Genomic DNA, 27045 nt, shown 5'->3' on the forward strand with positions numbered 1-27045 from the left:
TTTCTTTCTTTCTTTCTTTCTTTCTTTCTTTCTTTCTTTCTTTCTTTTGGTATAGGATGGTAAAATAATTTTAAAATTATTTTAAAATTTAAAATTTTTAAATTCAGATTCTAAATTTAGGAAAAGTTCATTTTGAACATCTGATTATATCTATGTTGACTTAGAGAATCTTTTCATTGATAGTAAAAGCAGGATTTTAATCAGAAATGCTGTGGGAAACAACTAGAAGTTTAGTACAAAGAATAAGCTTCAGTTTTACCATTTGAAGGAAAATGAATTTTTTTTTTTTTTTTTTACATAATTAACTCTGAGAAGTGGCATTAAAGTGCTATTCCTAATTCTGTATTTCTGTATTAGGAAAACATATAGACAGATAGGGTTAGACTTTTCCTGTGAAGTGTTTGCTTGGTAGCATATTCTAGAGGGGCTTACTGAGAAAGGAGCAATGTCCATTTGCTTTGAGTGTCAGCGTCATGTAACTGGTCACCTCTACCCAGCAACCCTATTCAGATTTCTGCTCAGAAGTCAGCCTGTCCAGTTTACTGAGTTTAAGGGACAGAATTCTAAGCCTTCTTAGGCCCCATGCTCTCTCAATATTAATTTAAAAGTATTCTAAGTTCTTGGTTCTTAGTGTGAGTTTCTTGAACATGGTAAAAGAATGTGAAAAAAGTACCTGGTAAAACAAATCCTTTAAGCTGTGAATATAGTAAACCTCTAGTGTACTTTGTTTTAAAGGAACTCCTCAAAGTTGAGTGTATTCCAAAAACATAAGGGGAAAGAGAAAAGTAAGCGTTTGGCCTCTTCTGCCACAAGCAAGTCACTCAGGACCAGGAGCCTTGAGGTCCCCACTTGGAAAGTTAGATCACTTATCCCTACAGTCCTTTGAACTTCTAAGTTCCTGTTCGATCTGAGATTATTTAAAATTGAAAAAAAAGACAGGTGTAATTTTGGGGACAGTTAGTAGTTGAGAATTGCTTTTCTTCTATATCAAGGGACTACAAGCTATGGCCTCATTTGGTAAGCACCTGATTGTATATGGCCAGCATGCTAAAAGTAATCCTTACCTTTTTTTTTTTTAATATTTGTTTATTCTTGAGAGAGAGAGAGACAGAGCACCAGTGGGGGATGGGGAGAGTGAGAGAGGGACACAGAATCTGAAGCAAGCCCCTGGTTCTGAGCTGTCAGCACAGAGCCTGACGCGGGGCTTGAACTCACGAGCCATGAGATCATGACCTGAGCTGAAGTTGGACGCTCAACCACCTGAGCCACTCTGGCACCCCAATCCTTACATTTTTAAGGGATCATAGGGGGAAAAAAAGCATCAGAGACCAAGACCAGATCATGTGACCTCTAAAACTTAAAATATTTACTACCTGGCCCTTTATTTTACTTATTTTTTTTTCAATATATGAAGTTTATTGTCAAATTGGTTTCCATACAATACCCAGTGCTCATCCCAACAGGTGCCCTCCTCAATACCCATCACCCACCCTCCCCTCCCTCCCACCCCCCATCAGCCCTCAGTTTGTTCTCAGTTTTTAAGAGTCTCTTATGGTTTGCCTCCCTCCCTCTCTTTTTTTTTCCTTCCCCTCCCCCATGGTCTTCTGTTAAGTTTCTCAGGATCCACGTAAGAGTGAAAACATATGGTATCTGTCTTTCTCTGTGTGACTTATTTCACTTAGCATAACACTCTCCAGTTCCATTGCGACAAAATGGCCCTTTACTTTAAAAAGTTTGCCAGTCTTTGTCCTATATAACAGTAAAATAGAATGTTTGTCTTTGACTTCCATCATATCATCAAATCTTCTCCTAAGATAAAACTTCCAGCCTTTGAATTGAAAACATGGAGAAAAGGGTTTAGATGGCAGTGCCCTGGCACTGACCGCTGTAATGCATGGGCAGTTTGTCTTCGTTTGGAGTTCTGGAACTTCAGAAGTTTGTTTCTTTTAGCATTTACTTCGCTCTGAGACACAGCTACCCCAGTGCCTTAAGACTCCGCTATGCAAGCTAGCCTTCCAGCTCTTCACATCAGCTTTTAGAACTGGATCTTCACGACATGCTTTGATTATTTGTAACCGCAAATAGCGCTATTACAGACGAGAGACGGATCAGCAGAGGCTTCAGGCTGAGACTTGGGTATATCCAAGATCACCGGTTTGTATGGATGGAATTAGTTTCCTCATTATCAACTTAATAAATTTCCCAACTACAGTTTTAAATTCCTTTTATAAGCCTTGTACTCTAAGGTGCACAGTTTTATCTTCTAAAGCCACGATAACTTTAACAGGTAACCCAACACACTAGTATTCTCTTGTTTTTTGTGAAGTGCCACAAGTTCATTGTTATTCATACAAAGTGTTTTGTGTTTTGTTTGTGATTGGTTTACTTTTTAAAAACAAATCAGAGAAAATTTCAGGTTAGCGATCCCATTGTTACTGATTGACTTGCGCTCCGATAAGTATTCTCACATGAGAGAACGGGAACGAGGTGTGGTGTTGCAGCTGGGGTGAAGGTGTAGTCTGCACCAGCACTATCTGCCATAAGCCACAGTGTGGAACTAATGCTGATGTGCCACTGAGATTTGCGTCCCATCTGAGTGTAATACTGTATTTTCCTTCCAATTTTTGAAAACTCTGATCGGAATACGGATTTATTCATTGGAACATGTCATGGATTTATCACATCAGAAGAGGTTGAGAACTGATTCTCTAGAGTCTATCCAGAAGGATGGTGTTTGTTGTTGTTGTTTATAAAGTTTATTTATTTTGAGAGAGAGAGAGAATCCCAAGCAGGCTCTATGACAGCACAGAGCCTGACATGGGGCTCAAACCCATGAACCGTGAGTTCATGACCTGAGCCGAAATCAAGTGTTGGATGCTTAACTGACTGAGCCACCCAGGCGCCCCTGGTGTTTCGGGTTTTTATTTTTTTAGTCCTAGATCTTACCTTGACATTTTATATTATTTCACTTTAATAGTATTTAGTATAATTCAGATTCTTTAAATCCCTTTCTGTTTTTTATATACCAGTTGGTTAATTGAGCCACATTACACTAAAAAGTATAAATAAATACATACATAAACGCCGAAGTCAAAATCTCATTCCAGAGGAACCAATTATCACCAGTATTCATTATGCCATTTGAATTTAGGAGATTGCTTCCTTCATAACATAGATTTTCCTTTTGGGACTAAGCTCTTTCTATACCCTCCTACTTCAGTGGCACGTTTCCTAAGCAACAGTGCTGAATTTTCATAAACGTTTGTACTTGGCTTAAATTACCATGGTTGGTTGGTTCTCACAGGATGCATTAAATCTCCAGAGATTTTGGAAGATAAACAAGGAAGCACTAGGTTACAGGCGAACAGTGTCACTTTTAGATAAGGAAGGGTTATATTGAGCTCTTTATACATAAAAGAGGATTGCTTGGTTTTAGGAGGTTAACAAATGAATAGGACTTTTTAAAATTTATAACTTCGTGTCTTCTTTTTGAGGAAACTCACAGACCGTGAAATCATGACCTGAGCCGAAGTAGGATGCTTAACCAACTAAGCCACCCAGGCACCCCTATTACGTGCCTTTTTAATGATCTTTCATTGCTTGTATCCTGAAATGAAAGTCTTTTTCTCCAATATTAACTTTTAGCCATCTTTGTTAAATTAACAGACTTTAAAATGTAGAAGCCAATTTGATGATTTAAATTTAATTACAGACTGAAAATGTTTTCAGTGACTTAACTTTAAAAGCAGGCCTGACTACAGAATGTGAATAAAACAATTATGTGGTACTGTTAATTACTAAGTTGCTATATACCATATAATAAGACCGAGTATAGCTAATATTTAGCTTGTCTCTTTTTGGACTGCTTTTCATATTTTATGAACTAAGGAAATTTATCCTTTTAATTGCTTCTTTGTATAGCACTCAAAAGAGCTGGGGCATTTAGCATAAACTAGAGCATTTTCATGTGTTTGTGAAAGTGTATAAACTGAAAGTGTTTTGATTTCCCAGTCTTCCAAAGGCCTATTTATTTGTTGATATGTTATGTTGATATTTTAACTGTTATAATTTCAGCAGTTGAGTTCAGTGAACATTTCTTGAGGACTGCCTACTTTTTTTTTTTTAATTTTTTTTTTTAATGTTTATTTATTTTTGAGACAGAGAGAGACAGAGCATGAATGGGGGAGGGTCAGAGAGAGGGAGACACAGAATCTGAAACAGGCTCCAGGCTCTGAGCTGTCAGCACAGAGCCCGACGCGGGGCTCGAACTCACGGACCGCGAGATCATGACCTGAGCTGAAGTCGGCTGCTTAACCGACTGAGCCACCCAGGCGCCTCAAGGACTGCCTACTTCTAAGCACAGGGTGTTAAGAAGAATAAACTTACGCCTGAAAAAACTAGTGGTTGGTGGTGAGTCCTCATAAGATTTACTTCATCTGAAAGGAAATCATCCGAAAGCTACTATCTTAGAAATTTTTGAGGAAAAAAATACCTGAGTCAAAAAAAAAAATAAGTAAATAAAAAAATAAAAATACCTGAGTTGTGTCAGTTTGTTTGGATAGAAGAAATTGATATTAAAAGTCTTTTTTTAAAAAGAATGATTACCTAATACTTTTTTTTTTTTAACCTTTCTGATAGTTGTTTTTTATACGTTTCTTAGTTTTTACCTGAAGCATCTCTTTAGTCTTCTGGAAAATGTCCTACATAGCATACTAGCCTTGAAACTATCAAAAATAAATGTTCATTGTAAAATAAATCTGGTATCTTTGTGCTAGCAACGCTTTATAAGACTATAAGTTATGATGCATTACTTTATCTTTTTTACATCAGGCATTTTGCAGTTCATTGGTGTAGTTGAGGATGATGCATTTTGATATGTATCAAGTTAATATTTTCAAATCAGCGGTCTCTACTACCATCAGGTGATAGTAGTTTTTGTAATTTCAATATGTACATACGAAAGTGTGTATGAAAAAAATCTAAAGTGATAATAAATATGTTTAATAGCCATCATCTTGTGGTTTTTTTCAGTGTATATACAGAGAAATAAAATACATGAAGTTAAAGTAGTTACCCAAATAAATCGTGATACATTATTCTCTTCCTCAGTTTTATAGGTGATGACTTGCTTTTAAATGATAAATGTTGGGGCACTTGGCTGACTCAGTCAGTACAGCCTGCAACTCTTGGTCTCAGGGTTGAGAATTCAAGCCCCACGTGTGGTATGGAGTTTACCTAAGGTAAAAAACTAGGGGCGCCTGGGTGGCTCAGTCAGTTAAGCATCCGACTTGGTTTCAGCTCAGGTCACGATCTCATGGTTCGTGAGTTCAAGCCTTGCGCTGTGCTCTGTGCTGACAGTGTGAAGCCTGCTTGGGATTCTCTTTCTCTGCCCATCCCCTGTTTGTGCTCATGCTCGCTGTCTCTCTCTCAAAATAAATAAACTTAAAGCCATATTATTCATATAATTGATTCATAAAATATAATTCTTTTAAGTTCTGTTGTTTAAAAATGAATGTGTCACTAGTCTCAGAAACTGAAAAATGCCAGTGCAAATTGTATGTGATAAGTGATACATGATTATAGCATTAAAGTTTCTTTAAAAAGGATTTTCAGGGCACCTGGGTGGCTCAGTTGGTTAAGCATCTGCCCCTTGATTTCATCTCAGGTCATGATCTTACGGTTCACGGGGTCAAGCCCCGAGTTCGGCTCTGTGCTGACAGCATGGAGCCTGCTTGGGATTCTCAGTTTCCCTCTCTCTCTGCCCCTCCCCCTGCTTGTGTGCTCCCTCTGTCTCTCAAAAATAAACTTAGAAAAAAAAAAGGTACTAAAAAATTTTTTTTCAACTTTAATACAAAGTAATTCATGTAATAACTAAAATGCAATGGAACAGGTTTTTAGATTCTTACTGATGGCTGAAGAACAAGTGCCTCAGAGAAAAAAATTACAAGTGTCTTCATATGAGAAAAATTTAGGCTGTCTTTCAAAATAGAGTCCAATCCTTTTTTCCAATGATTGAAAGGTAAGATTAGCTTTGGTTAGTTCAGTGGATCAAAGTATTAAATCACCTTAAAAAATAAACCTCAGAGATATAAAATAGAAAGAAATGTAAGGTCAGGGTCTTAAATAGACAAGAATCTTGTTTAGGTCAAATACTAAGTAGACATTGCCCCCCTGAGAACAATAAATTACTTTAGAGAGCTTGAATTTTATCTATTTGTGATGTCATTAATGTCTGATGAAGTATTTTGTTTAGCTCAAGAGAATGAAAAGCAGCTCAAAAACTTCATGTTTTCCCCTTTGAGCTTAATTTATTCAAGGAATACCAAACCTAAATCTAAGCATTACTGCCTGTAAATGATATGGACTCAGGATTAATGATCACTTCCTCCATACTCTGTCATCTGACCTGACACATTCCTCACAAGCAGATCATGTATTGTGGTAGGAGAACCATACCTCCCAAGTCACAAAACCCACTTAACGTCGGTTGTGTGTTAAGAGAGAAAAAAAATTTATCTATCTATCTATCTATCTACATTTAAAGAGCTTATGATAGAAAATCCCTGGCAGAAAGAGATTGCAACCATCTCCAATCAGATTTTACTCCATGTTCCCCAGCCTCCGATGTTGCCATTTTGTCAAGAGCATGCTATGAAGGCGCACACGTGAGTTACGTCTTTCCACAGTGTCAGCTTGATTCAATCATAAAGCAAAGCTAATCATAATTATAAAGCAGATTCAGAATTCAAAACTCAATGACATTTCACCATGTGATTAACTTGGTTTCTTTCACAGCACACAGAGCAGAGCATGACAAAGGCACACAACAAACGAGAGGAGGAAACGATCCCAACACAAAGTCAGTTTGTGGGCATACAGTTGAGATAAGGCCTTGGTCCAGTTCAGGTCAGCTCTTGGCACCTACTTATGTTCAAGCGGTGAAGGGGCTCATTTTTGTTCAGGTATCAGTTGGCCAGGGCCTTTGGTGACTGCCTTCTTTAAGTGGTCAGACCAGAGGGGTCATGTCTGAAGAGCAGGACAGTTTGTTGCAAACCCCTCCCCCCTTTTAAAGGAATTTAATGGGTCTTGGGCCCTGCAGACCTCCTCTGCTTCTGCTTGTTAACAGTTTTGGGGTGTCAGTTGTTGCTTGTCCTGGCAATATCTTGTAGCTGCAATACCCTTTACTGTTTGTGTTATTGCTTGACACAGACCCCTGCTTGACATGAGTAACTGCATCTTGCTGTCTACACTCTTCTACCCTCTGTCACTTACTGAGTTCTCCTGGCCTAAATATGATTTCTTTTCTCTATTGATCCAAGACTGGCCAAAAATGAATTTAGGAAATCAAAGGGGAAAAGAATTAACAAAAGTTTAGATCTGAATTAATTCACAAAGCACAGATTTCTTATTTTAAGATTACAACATAATTTCAGTAACAAAACTTTTCTGTCCTCACCTTGATTTGTCACAACCATATTTATTATCTTTTTAAAAAAATATTGGGGCGCCTGGGTGGCACAGTCGGTTAAGCGTCCGACTTCAGCCAGGTCACAATCTCACGGTCTGTGAGTTCGAGCCCCGCGTCAGGCTCTGGGCTGATGGCTCAGAGCCTGGAGCCTGTTTCCGATTCTGTGTCTCCTTCTCTCTCTGCCCCTCCCCCGTTCATGCTCTGTCTCTCTCTGTCCCAAAAATAAACGTTGAAAAAAATATTTAAAAAAAAATTAAAAAATAAATAAATAAATAAATAAATATTGATTTTGGGGGCACCTCGGTGGCTCAGTTGGTTAAGCGTCCGACTTCAGCTCAGGTCATGATCTCACGGGTCTGTGGGTTCAAGCCCTGCGTCAGGCTTTGTGCTAACATCTCAGAGCCTGGAGTTTGCTTCAGATTCCATGTCTCCCTCTCTCTCTGCCCCTCCCTGCCTCACACTCTGTCTGTCTCTGAAAAATGAGTAAACCTTAAAAAAAAAATTGTTTTTTTAAATATTTATTTTGAGAGAGCACACGTGCAAGGTAGGGAGGAGCAGAGAGAAGGAGAGAGAATCCCAAGCAGGCTGGAAGCTGACAATGCAGAGCCCAATGTGGAGCTCAGTCTCACCACCGCGAGATCGTGACCTGAGCCGAAATCAAGAGTTGATGCTCAACAGCCAGAGCCACCCAGGTGCCCCTGAAATGGAATTCTGATATGGGTGGGGACATACTTGAATTAGGTATCCTGGGAATTCAGAATGGGGTAGGTGCATCATTCAGATGATGATGAGCACTGTAATTTTAAAGACAGTAACTCTGGAGCTGAATGTCATGTATATGCTGAGGACAATCTTAATAGCAAAGACAGCAATCACCCAGAAAAGTGAGAAAGCTACTGTACTGCCTAAAAAGAAAAGCTGTCTGACATCTCTCCTGTTTTCAGCAGGTTCAGCTGTACTTCTGTTTACTTTTTATCTGTGAGATTCTTCGGTATTCTTCTATTTCTTTCTTAAGCTAGTATGAGTGCATTCCATATTACCCATATTATCAAATACCACTAAGGTATAGTTTAATCCCATTTGCGATTTTTAAAGCCATAGAAAGCTAGGAGCCTAGAATCACACTACTATAACATAATGAAGAATATTGATCTCAAATCAACATCCATTCCAGACATTTATTGTTAATGTAAGGAAATAGTCCAGAGTAGGACCAGAATAGATGTCTAAAAGTATTCACCACAGTATTTTATCGAATATTAGGGGAAAGATTGCCTTGTATATTTAAAATATACAATGATTTTAATGGCTGCAAAATATAAAGAGTTTTTAGTAGCAAAATGGTGATGCTATGTCCTGGAAAAGAACCCAAATTGATTTATATGTAAAATTGATGGCAACTATATAAAGATGTATAGGATTATGAGTTTTTTCTGCTTTTTATAATTTGAACTTTACAATATTCCCCTCTCCCTCCGCCCCTCCCCCCAAGGAAAAGGGAGGAAATTCACCTCCCAAATCTGCATTTAGATCCCAAGTAACTTGAGATTCATACTCCCTTAGAATTAAAAAAAAATTTAAGTCAGCTGAGGTTTGTGGTGGAGAAATATTTTTTTTAAAGATTCCAGGACAAACATTTCTTCCCATTTTGTAAAGGCATTTGTGTTTTTTAAGCTGGGTTTGGTGTTGGAGGGCTGTAGACTTTAGGGGCAGGGGTACTTGACCAACTTGTTTAGGATCAACAAATCAGCCAGAACTCCTAACAGTGCTTAGCACGCATAGTAAGCACTCAATATTGAGTTGTTGAATGTCTGAATGCAGCTCTTCTGTCACTTCCTGTGAATGATAATAAAAGATGTGTGGTTATGTGATCCTAGTTCAATGCATTGATAACTTGAATGTACATATGAATTGTGGAGGCCACTTTTAGGCAAAGGCTTGAGCAATGGGAACCTGAGCAAGGTAAAAGGGCCCACCGTGAACACAGAGCTGAATACAAACAGGCTCATTAAGTCACCCACCTCAAAATAGCCGTTGGCCCTAATGGGCTACTAACAGCCAGGCACAGTTTCCAAGATTGCCAAAAAAGAAAATCCCATATGTCCCCTTACTCTATGTAACTGTGCCCCTCACCACTGCCTCCTGGCAGACAGTCTCTCCTTTGCTGTCCTGCCTGCTGCTCCCTTGCAGTGTATTCAGTAAACTTCTCTTTTGTTCTCCCTGGGCAAATTCTTTCACTTCTATCACCGTCTGGGCTGCTGGGTTGCCCAACCGAAATCACCTTAGGGATCATGTTAGAATACAGGTTCTAATTGAGTAGGTGTAAGGCAGGTACTGAGATCCTTTCTTTCCGAACATGTTCCTAGGTGATGCCACTACTGCTCTGGAGATATTTGAGTTGCAAGAATCAAATGGTATTTTTATCCTAAGTAAAAATAGATGCAGCGGGACACGTGGGTGGCTAGTTGGCTCCGACTTCGGCTCAGGTGATGATCTCGCGGTTGGTGAGTTAGAGCCCCACGTTGGGCTCTGTGCTGACAGCACAGAGCCTGGAGCCTGCTTCGGATTCTGTGTCTCCTTCTCTGCCCCTCCCCTAGCTCACTCGCTCTTTAAAAAATAAACATAAAAAAAAAAAAAAAAATAGATGCAGTGAATACCCCAGAGTAGAAGTCCAACTTGAGGAATGCTGATGTGGAGGACAAAGGCAAAAAAGAAAAAAACAAAAACAAAAACAACTTACAGCCCATTGACAAGTACTTGAGACAGCCAGAGTGATCTTCCTCTAGAAGCCCAACTCCCTTGATGTTAATACTTTGCTAGAGGCAAAAGGCAACCTTAGCTTGACATTAGCCGGACCTCCAGGATCCTGTAAGTCTTCAACATGCAAAAATCCCTTTGGAAACTTACTTTACCTCTACGCCCTCCCCCCAATATAATTTGTTAGCAATCATCCTCTAAACATATGGTCCACTGATATACATCTGAAGGGTCTCATGACTAAGGTTTTACTAGACAGTAAATGACCCCTCAAGGTCCTGGAAACCTTGTTTCCAAATTCCTTAGAGACTTACCCTATCCCTAACCCCCTCCCAACTTTGAAGTATATAATCAGTCACTCCACAACCCCAGTGCAACTCTTTCTGCCCAAGTGTCCTGTCCCCATGCTGTAATAAAACCACGTTTTTTTTGCATCGAAGATGTCCCAAGAATTTTTTCTTGACCATTCGCTCCTGAACCCCAACATTTCACCTGAATGCCATGGTAGTTAAATTGTATTATGGGACAGTATTACCAAGCGGAAAAATAGTTGTAAAGCTGTACCGTTGTTACACCAAGTACTCGGCGCCCAGGAAGAGACAAGCCACACACACTCGGGGAATTAGAAAAGACTGTTGTGCACTGGTGCTGGCCCAGCGGAGTCACCTCCAAAGGCTGAGCCCCGAACCTTGGCATCGGCCTCCTTTTATGGCTGGGATGGTAGGGGGTTGAGAGACAAGAGAAAAAGGGGAGGGGGCCCTTATCATTGGTGCCATCTGGGCAGTTGGTGGACACAGGAGGCAAACAAGATTACAGAAATTGAAAGTATGCGAGGGGAATATCCATCTGCAGGCATCTGGCTGGCCCCTTTTAGCTTGTTTTTACTAGCTTTTCTTCTCACCTTAAATCTTCAGTTTTTAGGTAAATCACCGGACATATTTTGAGTATAATTATGCTGTATTTCATAGCTGAAGGCAATTTTGCAAAAATTGTTAACAATCTGAAATGGCAAAGCCAGTAACTATGCAGCCAGGTTCATATTAAATTGTAGTCATGGTATTTTGGGGAGAAGCCAGAACTCTAAAATTGATTTTCAAGTAAGGATAGTTGTGTGCAGATGTACAACATGAGAAAACGGTGCCAATTTTGGGTGAAGATTGAGAAATTTTCAGAGATCATTTTTTTCTTCTCTCCTCATGCTTGAACTATTTTTCTAGGCATATCATTAAATTGGGCAATACTAAAGTTGATTGCTTTCCAATAGAAGGTCTAAGAGAAAGAAACCTACTGGAAAATTACAAGTGGAACCTTGTTAAAACATGGCTGAATGAGATTTAAAACTTGGCCTTTGTGTAAAAGAAATTCTGCTATTGTGGCCAGTAAATTTCCTAAAGCAATTTCCATGTCTCTTTATTTAATCCTTATCAAATAACTCCATTGACCACTCACCCTACAAAAATTTCCACTTCTTTGGAATCCATCATTTTTAGGGACAATGTTTTAGAATTACATTCACCTAAATTCTATGTTGCAGCAACAAAAAAAATAAGATTATATTTATATTTGTTGCCCGAACCTGTTTTCTTGCTCCAGTGGTTTTTCCCCAGTGTTAAGGCTACTCTTAGAAATGTCAGGGGGGTGTCTGGGTGGTTCAGTCGGTTGAGCATCTGACTCTTGATTTTGGCTCAGCCCATGATCCTAGGGTCATGGGATTGAGCCCTGCGTTGGACTCTTCACTGAGTGTGGAGTCTGCTTGGGATTCTCTCTCTTTCTTTCCCTCTCCCCATCTCATGCTCTCTCTAAAATTAAAAGAGGAAAGAAAGAGAGAAAGAAAGAAAGAAAGAAAGAGGAAGGAAGGAAGGAAAAGAAAAAGAAAAGAGAAAAGAAAAAAAAGAAAAGGAAAGAAGGGACATCAGGGCACCAGTGTGCATGAGCTCAGAGAAAAAGGCCATGCTAGGACACAGCAAAAAGTCGCCATCTGCAAGCCAAAGAGGGAGACTTCAGGAAAAACCCAACCCGCCAACACCTTGATTTTGGACGTCCAGCCTCCAGAACTAAGAGAAAATAAATTTTTGTTGTTTAAGCCACCTGTTGTGGTGGCCTGAGCAGCTAACACAGCATCACATATGAGTTTCCCAAGCAAAGTAGGTGGAAAATCAGATCATGTGGCCTGGAAACCTTGCAAGATGACTCAGAGTGGCCCTGGTCATGAGGAAGAAGTGAGTGACAAAGATGTTTGTGAAGAGTTTGATTGAAATTGTTTCAGAAAATAAGCATGAAAAAAAAAACAATGTTTAAATTTTTTTTAATGTTTATTTATTTAGAGAGAGACCGAGCATGAGAGGGGGAGCAGGGAGAAGGAGAGGAAGAGAATCCCAAGAAGGTTCCATGCTCAGCACAGAACCAGATGCAGGGCTGAATCTCACCACCATGAGATCATGACCTGAGCTGAAATCAAGAGTCAAGACACTTAACTGACTGAGCCATCCAGGCGCCCACCCCAAAATTTTTTTAAATACTAAAAGCTAATGTTTAGCTATTTCATTTATATCCCTTTAAGTATCTTGAGTTTGCCAAAAAAACCCTTTGTTTTCATGAGTTTTCATTGGGGGAAATGGAAGATTACCTTGTAAGTAGAATTTGTGCAAATATGGTTTCATTTTCAGATTAGAATGAAGTATAGCTCTAATATGAAGAAATATGTAGTATGGATGCTCAGTCCAATTAATTTTGGAAATACAATGACATTATTGTGTATAGAATTTACTTTATTAAAGTGAATTTTAAACAAATGCTGTTCGGATAAGTTTGGTGGGTGTTGATCCTGTAGATACCTAGTCTGAGTAACTTATTTGTTTAAATAATACATCAAATTAGAACCCTCTCCTTTATCCCATGCTCTGGCAAGAGGTGGCCATTGTTTACTGGTTCATAGAAAATGCTGGTATTCATTGAGGTCAAATGGAGATGTCCAGTGATGTCTTCCCATTTCTTTTTCTTTCTGGTGTTCTTTTTTTCTTCAGAATCTATGTGGGCATTTCTCATCCTAATGAGTTATAGGTTGTCTCAAATTATGCATTTTCTTGAAATGTTTATGTAGAAAAAAATCTGTCTATTCCTGAGTTCCTCAGTGAAGATATCACACTACTGAGAAAGGACTTCACTTTGAACTGGGACATGCTCCAAGGTGGAGATACACGAAGCAGTGATTATGAAACAGGAACACTTAACAGAAATTTTCTAGGCTAGTTATTTCTATGACAGAACTGACAAAATGCATGCATAGACCCTCTTCTTTAAAATTTCCCTACCAGAGAAATTCCCCACCAAATCAGAAGCCATTGTATCAATCTAAAGAGCTTTGCTTCAGAGAGGTGAAACCTCATGAACCATGAGACACAAACAAAAATAGAAATACTATTATTGCCTTGCATTAAAATAAACATGCATTTCAATAAATATTGAAAAATAGGTAATAGGCTATAAAGTGAAGCATCAATTTTGGCCAAACCAGGGATTTAGGTGCATGTATGTTCCATGCAGGTGATCTTTAGGTGCTTCCCAATTCCACCTAGTCCCAGAGAATATAGTGACGTGCACATAAAGGGCATCATTCATGTAAATAAGCACCTAGGGTCTAAAAGAGGTTGACTACAGGGTGCCCACAATGCTGGCAGTGTGCTTTTCCAGGGAATCCCGGTAACAACTATCCCCAGTTGCTACAGGTGTCCAATTCCTGCAGCACCGTGTATAATTCTGTGGACACAATAGATGGTTATTAAGTGCAGATTAAACCAGTAAGTGTCTTGTCAATGTCGTTTTGGAAAGCTGGAGAAGAGTGGGTAGTGGGAACTTTAATTTCATCATAACCTTAAATTACTCTCATCGTACAGGTATTTCTGTGGTACATACAGAAGAATGTGAAATGTATAGAGTTACAGGCGTTTATGAGAAAATAGACCAGTATATTAAATTGAATAAAATATATGCTGCTGGAAAAATTATCCTGGAGTATTTATCAATGGCATGTGTGTCGATCCTCATGCTCACATAGCTGCTTCTCTGACTTTTCCTCTGGGGGGAGCTCCTCTCTGAGGCCAAGGTCAGCTGCACCATCATCTTGTCCGGCTTCTCTCCATTCTCCGGCGTGTAGTTGCCCAGGTCGTTAACCTCCCCGTCACTGTAGCTGCCATCCAGCATGACCCCGCGTGGCTGGGGTATTCCACAGGTGCAGGGAAGCTGCGAACACAGCAAACACACACTGGGATGCCAGCTCAGCTTCATCTCTCGGAAGCCCTTCACAAGAAACTGCAATAGTGGACGGGGTTGCCGTTTCTAGTTTCTTTTATTCCCAGTTAGGGGCAGGGCGTGGGAAAATAATGGTGGTGACACTGTAGTCGTCCTAAAAGAGCAGGTATCCGTTTTTGTTTGAAGTCTACAAAGCAACTCTTAGGAAACATCACGTTGCATCAGAGACCGATGAGAATGTTCATGATCAGATAATTGCCCTGTTCTCCATGAGATCATAAACGGATGTAAGCCCTGATAAAAATGTTTTCTGGTAATGTTATGTGTGTGTGATGTGATGAGGTGGGGATTGAAAGGTGTAGCATTGTGGAGAAACTTCACTCTTATTTAGTTCTGGTTTTCTGGAGGAGATAACCATGGGACCGCAGACAGGGGGAAGAAAGGAAAGCCAGGCGAGAGGGAAGATGATCGGGAAAATGACGGGAGATGCACAAGATCACATATGAAAGGAAAGTTCCCAGAATGGAGGATGTACCTCCCTGGAAGGTTTTTTTATCACACCTCTGTGTTCACAAATAATTGTTTCACAGTGTTGAATTGTCATCGATTTTTAGCACTAAACACTGAACACCACCAAGATTAAAGGGCCTATGTCTTAGTTAACTTGGCTTAGCTCCTGGCGTATGGTAGGTGCTAAATAAATTTTTGAGTGACTGAAATATGTAGCCCAGGGTAAAATTAGCACTGTGTTAACATATTATTTTGTTTGATCTCCACACCAATCGGTGGAGAAGGTTGAGGATGGGATGTCACTACCCACTTCTACAGAGAAGGTCTGACCTTCTCACAGTCCATAGCTGGACCAGACTCTATCCCTGAGCACTTTCTTTACTTATGGTAAGGTCACCTTCTCCCGGAGCTTCCGCTCCTTCCGCTCCTGCACCGTGGTCAGGTAGTTGACAGCTGCATACTCCAGCACCGAGAGGAACACGAACACAAAACTGACCCAGAGGTAGATGTCCACCGCCTTGATGTAGGACACGCGGGGCATGGAGGCGTTCACGCCTGTGATGATGGTGGACATGGTCAGCACGGTGGTGATACCTGCACACAGAGCGAGAAAAAAAGCCCGTGTTTGTCTTTCACCAAACACACTGGGTGGCTTCACGCCTCTGTTCTTTGTCCTTTCTGCTCCTTGGGCCTAGAATATCTCCATCCCTGCCTCTCTGTCCCTGCCCCCTACTCATCTTTCAAGATGTAGCTTTTATGAAGCTTCTCTTACTCCTCCACTGCCCCCTGCTCACCCTTTCCTCACTCCATATACGAACATATTCATTAGAGCAAACGTATCACTTTGTCCTTCTGTAGAGCGCCCGCCCCAGACATTTGGGCAGCAAGATGTGAATTTCCATTCAATTGTTTAAAACAGAGTTTATATCTATGAGCAGGTATATATGTGTTTCTTGTAACTCTTTCTCCAAAAGGGAAACAAGAGCACAAGGTATATTTTAGTATTTGTGTCCTTGTTGCTGGTCTTGCAGTCCTGGGCCTGTATAATCAGCCATCAGGGCAATTATGGCACCTACCCCCGTGCTGGACCCAGCTGCCCGTTCAGCAATGTTGACCTGAGGACTCAGAGGTCAATTTTGCCAAGAATGATGTTAACCTCATTTAATGGGGATTAGATTTTGAAAACTAGAATGTTTGTTTATTTAGCACAGTAACTATTCAAGCGATAGAACAACTGTTAAAGGACAGGGCATTTGTCAATGGTATTTGCCTGGGATTTCAAATTAAGCTCAGAATGTTTGCTTGGCAAACACCAAATCACAGGGGACTGGGGTCACCTTAAGGGCCAACTCCAATTCAGTGTCACTAAAATCTGAGGGGAGGGGTCACCCTCTCCCTTGAAGCCTCTGAATCATCTGAACAATGGGGGTGTGTGTGACTGAGTGGGTGAAATATTTTAAAGTGGGGAAGAGAGTTGATAGCAAGTACCTATCCATGAAATGCTTACACAATAGGGATTTTCAGACCTGAGTATGTATAAGAATTACCAGGAGACTGTTCAAAATGTAGGTTCCTAGTCCTTTCTCAGAGATTCTGATGCTATACATGTGGAAGGGACCCAGGATTCTTCATTGTTTGTTTTGTTTTAAAAAATTTTTTTAAATGTTTATTTATTTTTGAGAGAGAGAGAGAGCGAGTGCAAGTGGAGGAGGGGCAGAGAGAAAGGGAGACACAGAAACCGAAGCAGGCTCCAGGCTCTGAGCTGTCAGCACAGAGCCCTACGGGTGACGATACCGCGGGGACTCAAACCCACCAACTGTGAGGTCATGACCCGAGCCGAAGTTGGACATTTAACAGACTGAGTCACCCAGGTGCCCCAGGATTCTTCACTGTTAACAGATCCCCCCAGGGATTCCGTTGCAAAGATCCCTTGGGCCACCTTTTGAGAAGCCCTGTTAGAGAACATGATTTCTTATGCAGGTGAGCAGAGAAAGCACCCACACACCGGGACCACTGACCCCAGAACATGGTTCTAAGAAGACTGAAGGTGGGTTATTTACATTAGCACTTGTGGGGACCTGGAAACAGTTCTTTTGCCACACAGGTTCTTAAGAATGGCATTTTACTTGTGAATCAATAACCTGGTTTTTCAAAGTTACAATGCTAACAGAGGTTAACAATCAATTTGAAATGAATTGTTTTTATCTGGAAGAAATGGCTTGTATTTTCAGGTGCCTGGAACGTGCACTTGAGATGTTCCTTACCTAAAGGGACTCTGGCGGGCACAGCTCTGCGGTCGATCCAGAAGGACACCCAGGACAGCATGACCATCAGGGTGGCAGGAAAGTAAGTTTGGAGCAAGAAGAAGAAGATGTGGCGTCGCAAAGTGAAGTTAATGTATAGACGGTTGTACCAGCCTGGGGAACACAGGAGGAAAAGTTAATGTATAGACGGTTGTACCAGCCTGGGGGACACACGCCATAGCCACTCAGCAACTTCACACAACACATTTTATCTGGGGAATCGTAAACGCCTTAGACACTTCCCTGGAACCTTGCCATACCTTTATAAATTGGGAGGGAGAAAAAAAACAGGGAAGAGAGTGATTATATGATAACCTGAACCACATGGGTGGGTCCCTCTCAAGAAATCCTTGGCCCCTGTCTTCTACATAAGTGGAGCCCCTTGAGACGGCCATTTAAGGCTTATTACTCATCCTTTGGGACAGAGCCCAGCAAAGTCACTGTCACTTGATTACTTGGAAATGCAGACTCTCAGCCCCACACCAGATCTATTGAATCAGAATCTCTTTTCAACAATACTCCCCACATGATTTATACGCACAATAAAGCTTGGGAAACATTTATTTAAACAAGCTCCTTTGGATTTCTTTATAGAGGAAAATGTTTCAAAGTTAAAATACCCAGCTAACCGTAACATTACATTTCAGAACAGTGAAAGGTCACCGGCTCAGCTGTGCTTTAGCTCTCCCCTCGTGTTCTCTACAAGGAAAAAATATGAATGGAGGAGTTCTAACGAACAGGAGAAAGAGGAAGGAAAAGGAGAAGGCAGGATAAATGGGAGACGACGAGGACTGAAAATAAAATGGAGACTTGGCGACATTAACTTGAAAACTTGGTATCCTAGACAATTATACTGCAATAGTGATCATTGTAAAACAGTCCCAGAAAGCGAGTGTAGAGGTGCTATGGACTGAATGGGTCCCTGCCAGATTTGTATGTTGAAACCTAATCCTCTGTGTGATGGTATTTGGAGGTGGGGCCTTTGGAGGTGATTACATCATTAGTGGGATTAGTGCCCTTATAAAAGAGAGCCCAGATCATTCCCTTGTGCCTTCCCCCATATGAGGACACAGGGAGAAGGTGGCTGTCTATAAACTAGGAAGTTTATAGACATCAGACACTGAATCCACCAGCATCTTGATCTTGGACTTCCCAGCCTCTAGAACTGTGAGAAGTAAATCTCTGTTGTTTAGAAGCCACCCAGTCTATGGAATTTTGTTATAGCAGCCCGAGCAGACTAAGACAAGAGGAAATGTTAGAATGCTAAGGTGAAGTGGAGATCCCCTGAAAAATCAAGACTCCTGAGTGATGTATACAGAAGATGAGATGTGCTGCATTGCCATGTGTTGGAAATAAAACAGTGCCTCTGTTGCAGATTATAAAGACTTAAAAGGTTGCACTTCTTTGTGCAGTCATGCGATGTTTTTGGCAATAGAAGCTTCATAAAGATTTGAACAAGATCATCCTGAAGGATGATTAGTCAAGACAGAGACAAAGGTTGGAGAAAACTGTTCCCCTCAGCTGCCCAGAGGAAGACCACAGAGCAAGCCCTCAGGCAACCAGAGGGGGTGAGGCCACCCCGACCTGAGCACTGAGGCTCACAAGGTCTTAAGGAGGACCTATGCAAGCAGTATGGTTAAGAGAGGACTGTTTGGGGGGTGGGGATGGGGCGGAAAAAGAGAGAGAGAGAGAGAATTGGTTGAATGGAGCAAAGAGAATGGAAATCAACAGACCTAAAATTGAACTGTTTGTTGTCTATAAAGGAAGGGGCCCTGGAGATCCTATCAGGGGTGAGATGCCAGCTGCTAAACTGGCAAAATAATTGGCTCAAACAAACCTCCTCCCATAGCTTCTGTTTGAGTCTTTACTAATATTTTCTAGGTTATCACTTCCAATGCTTTGGTGGTATCTGAAAATCACCTTCCCCAGTGTTTGCCATCCTGATTTAGGGATTTCCACCTTTGGCTTCAAATCCAAGCACACAAGCTCTGCTCGCTTGACAACCAAGCCCCCACTCCCTGCCCCCCACCCCCACCCCTACCTGTGCTGCTATAGAAGGCCAGCTTAGTGGTGGTGTGGAATTCTTGGATGAGGAACTGTGAGAGTGAGATCCGCTCATCTGTCTTCAAGGAGTCGTTGCCTTTTTTCCAGTACAGCATGAGGTCATCCTCTGTATAGGCATCTGAAAGGATGGGAGACAGCATCAGGCACGGCCGGCGGCCGTGGGAGGACAGGCCTGCCTGTGGGGCTCTGTGGAAGCAGCTCCAGACCTCCCACACGGACGACTGGGATTGTAGTAAGAGAGTCTGAATAAACAAACCACAGTCTAAACAAAGCAAAACAAAATCCACATTAATTCTCCCCAGTCTTCCAGAAGTCATCAGAACAAAGCTGTCAAGCCTAAATGCTCATAATGCCTGCAAAAGTGCTCACTTCACAATTCAGCCTGCCATTTATTAGGTTAAAACAAATGAAGTTGTGGGGCGCCTGGATGGCTCAGGCGGGTAAGCATCAGACTTCGGCTCCCCTTCTCTCTCTCTCTCTGTCTCTCAGACGAATATTAAAAGAAAAAATGAAGTTGCTATGCTTGTAGATCAGAAATGGATAAATGGCTGCAGTATCGCATACGGTTCAGCCTTACAAGCCCAGGCTAATTTAGCCCTTTCTTTTCTCCTTTCAAAGTGTAGGAATGCATCCATTGATGGCGAACCTATTGCAATACTCTCAGGTAATAAGGGGTGCATTCTAGCAGGAAAGGAGCCACAAAGTGATGGCAGCAGGACACAAGTCCCTTTTCTGCAGGCCTCCTCTTGCTCTTCCTACCCAGGGAAAAATCCAAGTGATTCTCCATAAGGATCACTCCCCCTGGTGATCCCACTTTAGGTGAGCCCACATCTTACTCCGGTTGAACAAACCTACCTGCGGCCTGGACAGAGCTGAGGTAAAACCTCACAGTTGCCGGTCCAGTCTGCTCATGTGTTAGACAGTTCTTGCCGGAGCTCCCTGATGCCCTATTTCATTCCTCTATTTTCTTCTATTTCTTACCCTTGACCTGCGTGATAGTTGGTGTCATGTATCCCCTCCACTTGGTTAGGCTACAGTACCGTTATTCAATCAAACACAAATCTAGGTGTTGCTCGGAAGATGCTTTGTGGGTGTGACACCTACCACCAGTTCACTTTAAGTAAAGGAGATGATCCAGGATAATCTGAGTTGGCCTGATCCAATCAACAGAAAAGCCTTAAGATCAGACCTGAGGTTTCCCCAAGAAGAAGAAATTCTGCCCTTCCTGCCTCCACGGGCAGGATCAGGTCCCACCCGAGGGTTCCCAGCCACCCTTCCTGACAGCCCGTCCTGCACGTGTCAGACTTGCCAAGCTAACCCCCAGGCTCATGTAAGCCAATTCCTTGACACTAAATATCTTTTACTATGTATCTCTGATATTCTGCTTCTCTGTGGTACCCTGACTGATGCAACCTGGAAAAAGCTACATTCCTGACGGAGCCGCCTGGGTGTGGTAGGGAAAACAAGGTTCTGGAGTCAGTGAGTTTAGTCCGTTTTAGCAGTATGTCCTCAGGCAAGTTACACCCCTCCTACCCGTAACAGAGATAATAGTAACCTTCTCACAGGATCTGGTGAGGATTACATGACAGCAGGTGGCAAATCACTGTGCAGTGGGTAGTGATTTCCTTGGTCCTAGGATTTATTATTCCCTTTTCCCACATTCAGTGCCCTATGGAGCTATCTGGCCCCTGCTATGTGGGGGGTCAACATCCCTGCCCTCCTCAGCCCCAGATGACTGGAGCCAGGGCACCCCTGAACCATTGCCACAGTGCAGGTAGGCTTACAAAGGTGTCCTGGGCCAAAGAGATTCCTCACTAGGGCTTGGCCACCAGCCAGGAAGGGCCAGTGGGCATGTGCTCAGTTGGAGCGGACCAGCTGGAGTTATGCGGGAGTCCAGACTGCACCCACCAGAGGAAGCGTTTGGGCAAAGACTGAAAAACAGAGCAGTCGTGTAGAGAGCTGGAGATGCAAGCGGTTAGTCCTTGATGCTGCCTCAGCCTTGCCCTTCCTGGGGCCTGGCTTTGAATCTGTCCAGGACTTTGTGTGCAAGTGTCCCGATGCCCCTCAGTTGTGCCTGAGAGTCTCAAGCAGGATGTGTGCTCGCCTGGGCAGTTCCCTCTGGCGATTGTTGCCAAACTTGTTTTTGTCAAGAAATCTTTTCTTCCACAGAAATCTCATTCAGAGGAACAATTAAACAGGTCAGAAATGAGCTCTATGGATGGACAGTGTGTAGAAACAGCTACAGAAGGAGATCCGCATTTGCTGAGCCCTCTACCACCCTCCCCAGCTCTGGTTCCACAGAACCAAGTTTAAAACCGTTATGGGAACAGAAGGTTTTAGTTTCAAACTTATGCCTGATTTTCAAAACGACTCTGGACTTAGGTTTAATATCTTAAAAAGTCATTTGAGGGGCATGTGGGTGGCTCAGTCAGTTGGGCACCCGACTCTCGATTTTGGCTCAGGTCCTGATCTCACAATTCGTGAGATTAAGCCCCAAGTCGGGCTCTGCACTGACAGTGAGGAGCCTGCTTGGGATTCTCTCTCCTTCTCTCTCTGCCCCTCCCCCAGTTACATTTCCTCTCTCTCTCTCTCTCTCTCACACACACAAACACACACACACGTACAATAAACAAACTTTTAAAAAGATACATAAATAATTGAAAAATCACTTGAAAAGCACAGCCAAGAAGGAGGAGCACATGCTGTTCGTGCTACTGACAGTTCTCGGTGTTTGCGATTACTCGCGGTTTGTGTGCCAATGTCCAGGACAGTCTACTCACAACTTTCAATTTCAAGTGAGCACGTTTGCGTGTCCAGGGGAAATCGGCTGAAGTCCATGTTGCACATTGCAGTCACTGTTACCCTGCAAGCCAAAAGACAAAATCCAAATTTTCAGAGGCTGCAAAATACAAGTGCAAAATGATCAAACAGAAAAGGCCTCTGTTTCCTTCCTATGTAACTGCCTCCTTATAATTGATAAGCAAGGTGTCAAGACTTAGGTAAGTAGCCTGCGTATAATAAAGTCATTGGAGTACTCCGGTTTTTATGTTTAACTCCAGCGGCAGGGTGAGGCCAACAGGGTGTCTATCTCTGTAAATTCTATCACATTGAAGCATATTAACAAAGCAATGACCTCTATCAATATAAACCTGTGAAATAAAAATTCATGTGATAATGTTTCCTAAAGGAAATCATAGGAGCATATATTGTTCTCTTGTTGATAAATTCCATTTTTTCTGTTCATTTGTTGATTTTATCAATATTCGATATTTGTATACAATGTATCAGGAATAATATTAATGAGGGGCACCTGGGTGGCTCATTCGGTTAAGCATCTGACTCTTGATTTGGGCTCAGGTCATGATCTCACGGTTCATGGGTTCAAGCCTCGCATCGGGCTCTGCCCTGACAACGCGGAGCCTGCTTGGGATTCTCTCTCTCTCTGCCCCTGCCCTGCTTGTGTGCTCTCTCTCTCTCTCTCAAAATAAATAGAAAAAAACATTTTCTAAAAAAAGAAGCAGCAGCTAGCTATTCAAAGCCAAAAAAGCAAAACTGCAGGTGTGAGTGGTCAAATGATTTGCCTTTCTGCCCAGGCTTCAGATGTAAAAGGACCTACAGGAAGAGGCACAGCCTGAGGGCTGGGAGGGCCTTACCGGAGACTGTAGAGCACTTTTCCATCGGGCTGGACCCGCAACATGACATTGTCCGTGGTGGTGTCGTGGATGAAGGAACGCTTGGAGTGCACGAAAAACATGTCGGGGACCCAGATCTTCTTCACTAGACGGCCGTCAAACGTCATGCTGAGGTTGTTGGTGCTCGGGAAGGACAGCCTTTCGTCCTTCCAGTAGTGCCTCAGGTAGAGGGTCATCGTGAAGTCCTGGAGGGGAAGGACAGAGAGGAGAACCCCACACACTGAACCCACTGGGTGTCAGCAGGACACTGTGCACCCCATGGAGCCGTCAGTGGCTGAGAATGCAACAGCAGAGTAGAGGTCTTGCTTCCAGTCCCTGGGGTTTGCTACAGTAGGAGGGGGACTGCAGGGGAGGGACACAGCAAGAGACCGCGAGCAGAACCCGTGTCCCTGAGACCCACCGCATCCCCTGCCAAGTGCCTCCACACTGACAAGGTGCTACTGTCAGCGCTTGTGACCCTCAACATACTGGGGCGAGTGGGGGGCTGGGCGGGACCAGCTAAGCACCCCAGCTCCTTGGCCCCTCAGCTGGGATAACCGTGAGGCGTGTTCTCTGTTGACTCCTGGAGTACCCCCAGTGGGACTGAGATTCCTAGTAGTAACTGGCTTGAGGCTCAGGTCTATGTGCTTCCTCCCCACCCTCATCTCACCTCCCCCCACTCTCTTCTCGATTTTCCTGGGATCACTTTTCAACTTGTGCTAGAATGCTTCTCTCAAGTCTGCTTTTTTGGAGAACCCAAACTAAGCTAAGGCTGTAAAAAGTCCTGTAAGTCGAGGAGTTGTAGAACATTCTATTTTTCCACCTAAACTCATTAAAAAGGAAAAAAGGGACACTTTTCAGCAATTCATCTGCATTTCCGCAGCCAGATATAGGATCTACAGTTGTGGGATATCTGGCAGCTTCAACCGCGGACCCTACGGTTTATGTTTGAGAGCCTTTGCCCAGAGAACCATCCCGATGGCAAAAGGCACGGGAGGGAGATCGGCTTTGTCATCTGGCTCTGCTTCGTTCCAGTGGGTGGTTTTTGGCAAGTGTCTTAACCTTCCTGAGCCACCTATAAAATGAGTGTGGGCATTCCCGTAGCCAGAGAGTTGTGAGACCCAGTGAATTCGGGTGTGTGGACCTCCTGGCCCAGCATAGGCCCTGTGTGAATCCACCTGCTACAGCCCTAGAAAAAGAAGCACTTTACCATGTCGACCTCTGAGATGCTGTCCAAGCTCTCCACCTGCACATCCACACCCACAGGAATGGCTGGACCTGCAAATGGGGCATGGCAAGAGCATTTATTCTTTCTATTTGAATTTTCACTATAGAAAAGACAGGCATAGGAGCATTTCCCCCCCTGGAGCCCCAGTTTCCTCAGTTTCCTGTCAGACTTGAAGGTTTGGTGTCCCCACATTTCAAGCTCAAATGAAGCCAGAAATCAAAGGGTTGGATCATAGGCTGCCTCCCTGGAATATTCCAACAAAGGTTTAAAAAAAAAGAAGTTTTGGGGCATATGGGTGGCTCAGTTGGTTAAGCGTCTAACTTCAGCTAGAGTCATGATCTTGTGGTTTGTGAGTTTGAACCCCATATTGGGCTCTACGCTGACAGTGCAGAGCCTGCTTGGGATTCTCTCTCCCTCTCCCTCATTCTCTCCCCCGCCCCCACTTGTGCTCTCTTTCTCTCTCTCTCTCTCAAAAATAAGTAAATATTTTTTTTTAAGTTTTCTTTATCTGAATCATTCAGGTGATTCTGAGATGATGAGGTTAATATAAAGCTTTCTTCTTTGGTTGCACATACTTATCTAAAGATACAATGAAGACCTAGCTCAAAGCTGAGTCTAATCTAAGGAGTTACTCCTTAGCATGGGGTTATCCACTTTATTTTTTATATTTGCCTCCTGATTTTGCAGCCTCTTGTGTCACGGAAGCCAGTGTCTCTGTCTGGCCATGAGAAAGGCTCTACCTGGTTAATAGGCACCCAGAACCAAAGCCACATTCAGGTCATCGGCCAAGCCCACACATCTGTACCTTTGCCACAGGATGGGGTAGCTTCCAAGGGCAACATGATGCAATAGGGTGGCCTTTGGCATTTCTAAGCCATGCAATCTTACTATCCATAAAGAGAAGGAGAAGTAGATTGCTGCCCCTTTTCCTCCCTGCTTTCAGGCATGGGGGGCAGGCATGGGGCAGACTCAGATTATCATGGGTTGAGGTGGGTTTGGATCTAACAGGAGCAGGTTACAGATTAAATAAAGACTCCCTTCTAGAATCTGTTTATTCTTTGGGTCGAGGTGGCTAGAAGAAATAAAAACATGGGGATGGTTTCTAAAATAAATTTTTTATTGCAGGAAGAAACCCATGTAGATGAAAACCCTATTTGACACTGAGCAGGCTGAAATCTGGCAGCTGCAGGCTAAGCTTCAAAGTGCCATGACATCCCTCTGCTCTAGATCATTATTTTCTCAAGCTATTTTCATTTAATTAAATCCAGCAGACCACACTCTGCCCTCAGATACACACCCCTCGTTCCATCTGCCAGCTCCCGGATGAGAATGAATTTAGTCCAAGGTTGTGGTTTCAGAGTATTTTCAGGAGGCAGCTTTGGGATGTAGCAGCCCCATCTTCCCCTTGTCCTTCCCGCAGCCAGCTGCTGGCCTCACTGATCCCAAGCCTCCCTTATCAGGAGTAGTGGCCTGAGGACTGCTCAGCTAGCCTACCCTCGCCGTCGGCCAACAGGCACCTTCTGAGAATGTGTTTAGCAGGGCCCACGGTGGGGCTGGGCAGGGGTGATGCTCAGAAGACACTGTGGGTTCCATCTTGGCCACCAAGCACGACAGAGATGGACCTGACCAGGGGAGAGCAAAGCTGGGTGGTCCCTTGCTTTGATTTATACCCAGGCATAGGTGAACAGACCCGAAAAGAGAAGACAACCATGGCGAGTTGTGGCTCATACCTCCAAAGCCAGGCCTCATGCTGAAATCGTGGTCGTCTATCCTCAGAAGCTGCTCTGATTTTGTCAGTGGCGACTTGGTGATATCGGGACTTCGTTTCAGAATTGGACTGCCAAGAGGGGAGAAATGGGTTGAGCACATATTCCAATCAAAGCAGATAAAAAAATTTCTTGCATTCAGATGTGATCCTGACAGGTTCGATGGGACGTATGATTTCTTCTTTTAAGCTATTGGATATGTTCTTTCCCTCTCTCTAGCTTTCTAGAGAAATGAACTGACCCAGAAGGTCCAAGACAGTAGTTTAGAATCATAACTGAGGAGCTTTAAAAACACCAATACCCAGGCCCCACCTCAGAATTTTGGATTTGGGTGCTCTGGGAATGGGGCCTGGCAATTAGTATTCTTAAAAGCTTCCCAGATGATTTTAATGTGTAGCTAATGCTGATAACTGCTGGTCCTGGCCTTACTAAGAAGTCTATCCCCCTCCAAAGCACGATGGCCATTCCGGGAGGGTTTGAGCTAGAGGGGAGAGGAAGTGGGTGTGGGCAGAGCTTGGTACCCTTGGCTTCTGTTGGCCCATTCTGTGGAAAGAGGATGGATTTGCCCTTGGAAAGTCCACCATCCTTATTCCATCAGAGGCAGCTTCTTGTTCTGCTGCTGGATTACACCTAGGGCCATTTTTATTTATTTTTATGTTTTCTAAATAGGTAATGCATTTACGGGGTTGGACAATTTTAGAAACGGAAATGCAGTGAAAAGTTTCCCTCCCATCTCTGCCTCTACCACATTTCTCCCATCCCCAGGTATCTCTCTGAATGATTTCTTGTTTCTTTGCAAGGTTTCTTGTAGGTACAAGTAAATACAAATATATGTCCTTAGTTCTCCCCTTTTTATTTTTTCTATTAAAAAAATTTTTTTTTAACGTTTATTTATTTTTGAGATAGAGAGAGACAGAGCATGAACGGGGGAGGGTCAGAGAGAGGGAGACACAGAATCTGAAACAGGCTCCAGGTTCTGAGCTGTCAGCACAGAGCCCGACGCGGGGCTCAAACTCACAGACCACGAGAT

The 27045-nt window shown here is 42.8% G+C and overlaps 1 protein-coding gene across 1 annotated transcript in view; it reads right to left on the reverse strand.

The window, feature by feature from the left end:
• Window positions 1-12975: 12975 nt before the first annotated feature.
• GABRR1 (gamma-aminobutyric acid type A receptor subunit rho1) overlaps window positions 12976-27045 on the reverse strand; it is a 29143-nt gene continuing 15073 nt past the window's right edge. Inside the window, exons 2-9 of the mRNA XM_040474153.1 lie at window positions 25980-26086; window positions 24232-24299; window positions 23004-23227; window positions 22131-22213; window positions 19328-19468; window positions 17248-17400; window positions 15381-15577; window positions 12976-14464 (exon numbers count right to left, since the gene is read on the reverse strand). Coding sequence (XP_040330087.1) covers window positions 14171-14464; window positions 15381-15577; window positions 17248-17400; window positions 19328-19468; window positions 22131-22213; window positions 23004-23227; window positions 24232-24299; window positions 25980-26086 — 1267 coding nt within the window. The 3' untranslated portion in view covers window positions 12976-14170. The remainder of the gene's footprint in view (window positions 14465-15380; window positions 15578-17247; window positions 17401-19327; window positions 19469-22130; window positions 22214-23003; window positions 23228-24231; window positions 24300-25979; window positions 26087-27045) is intronic.

The sequence above is a fragment of the Herpailurus yagouaroundi genome, unplaced genomic scaffold (genome assembly GCF_014898765.1).
Source record: "Herpailurus yagouaroundi ecotype Mexico unplaced genomic scaffold, PumYag 139, whole genome shotgun sequence".
NCBI classification, from domain to species: Eukaryota; Metazoa; Chordata; class Mammalia; order Carnivora; family Felidae; genus Herpailurus; species Herpailurus yagouaroundi.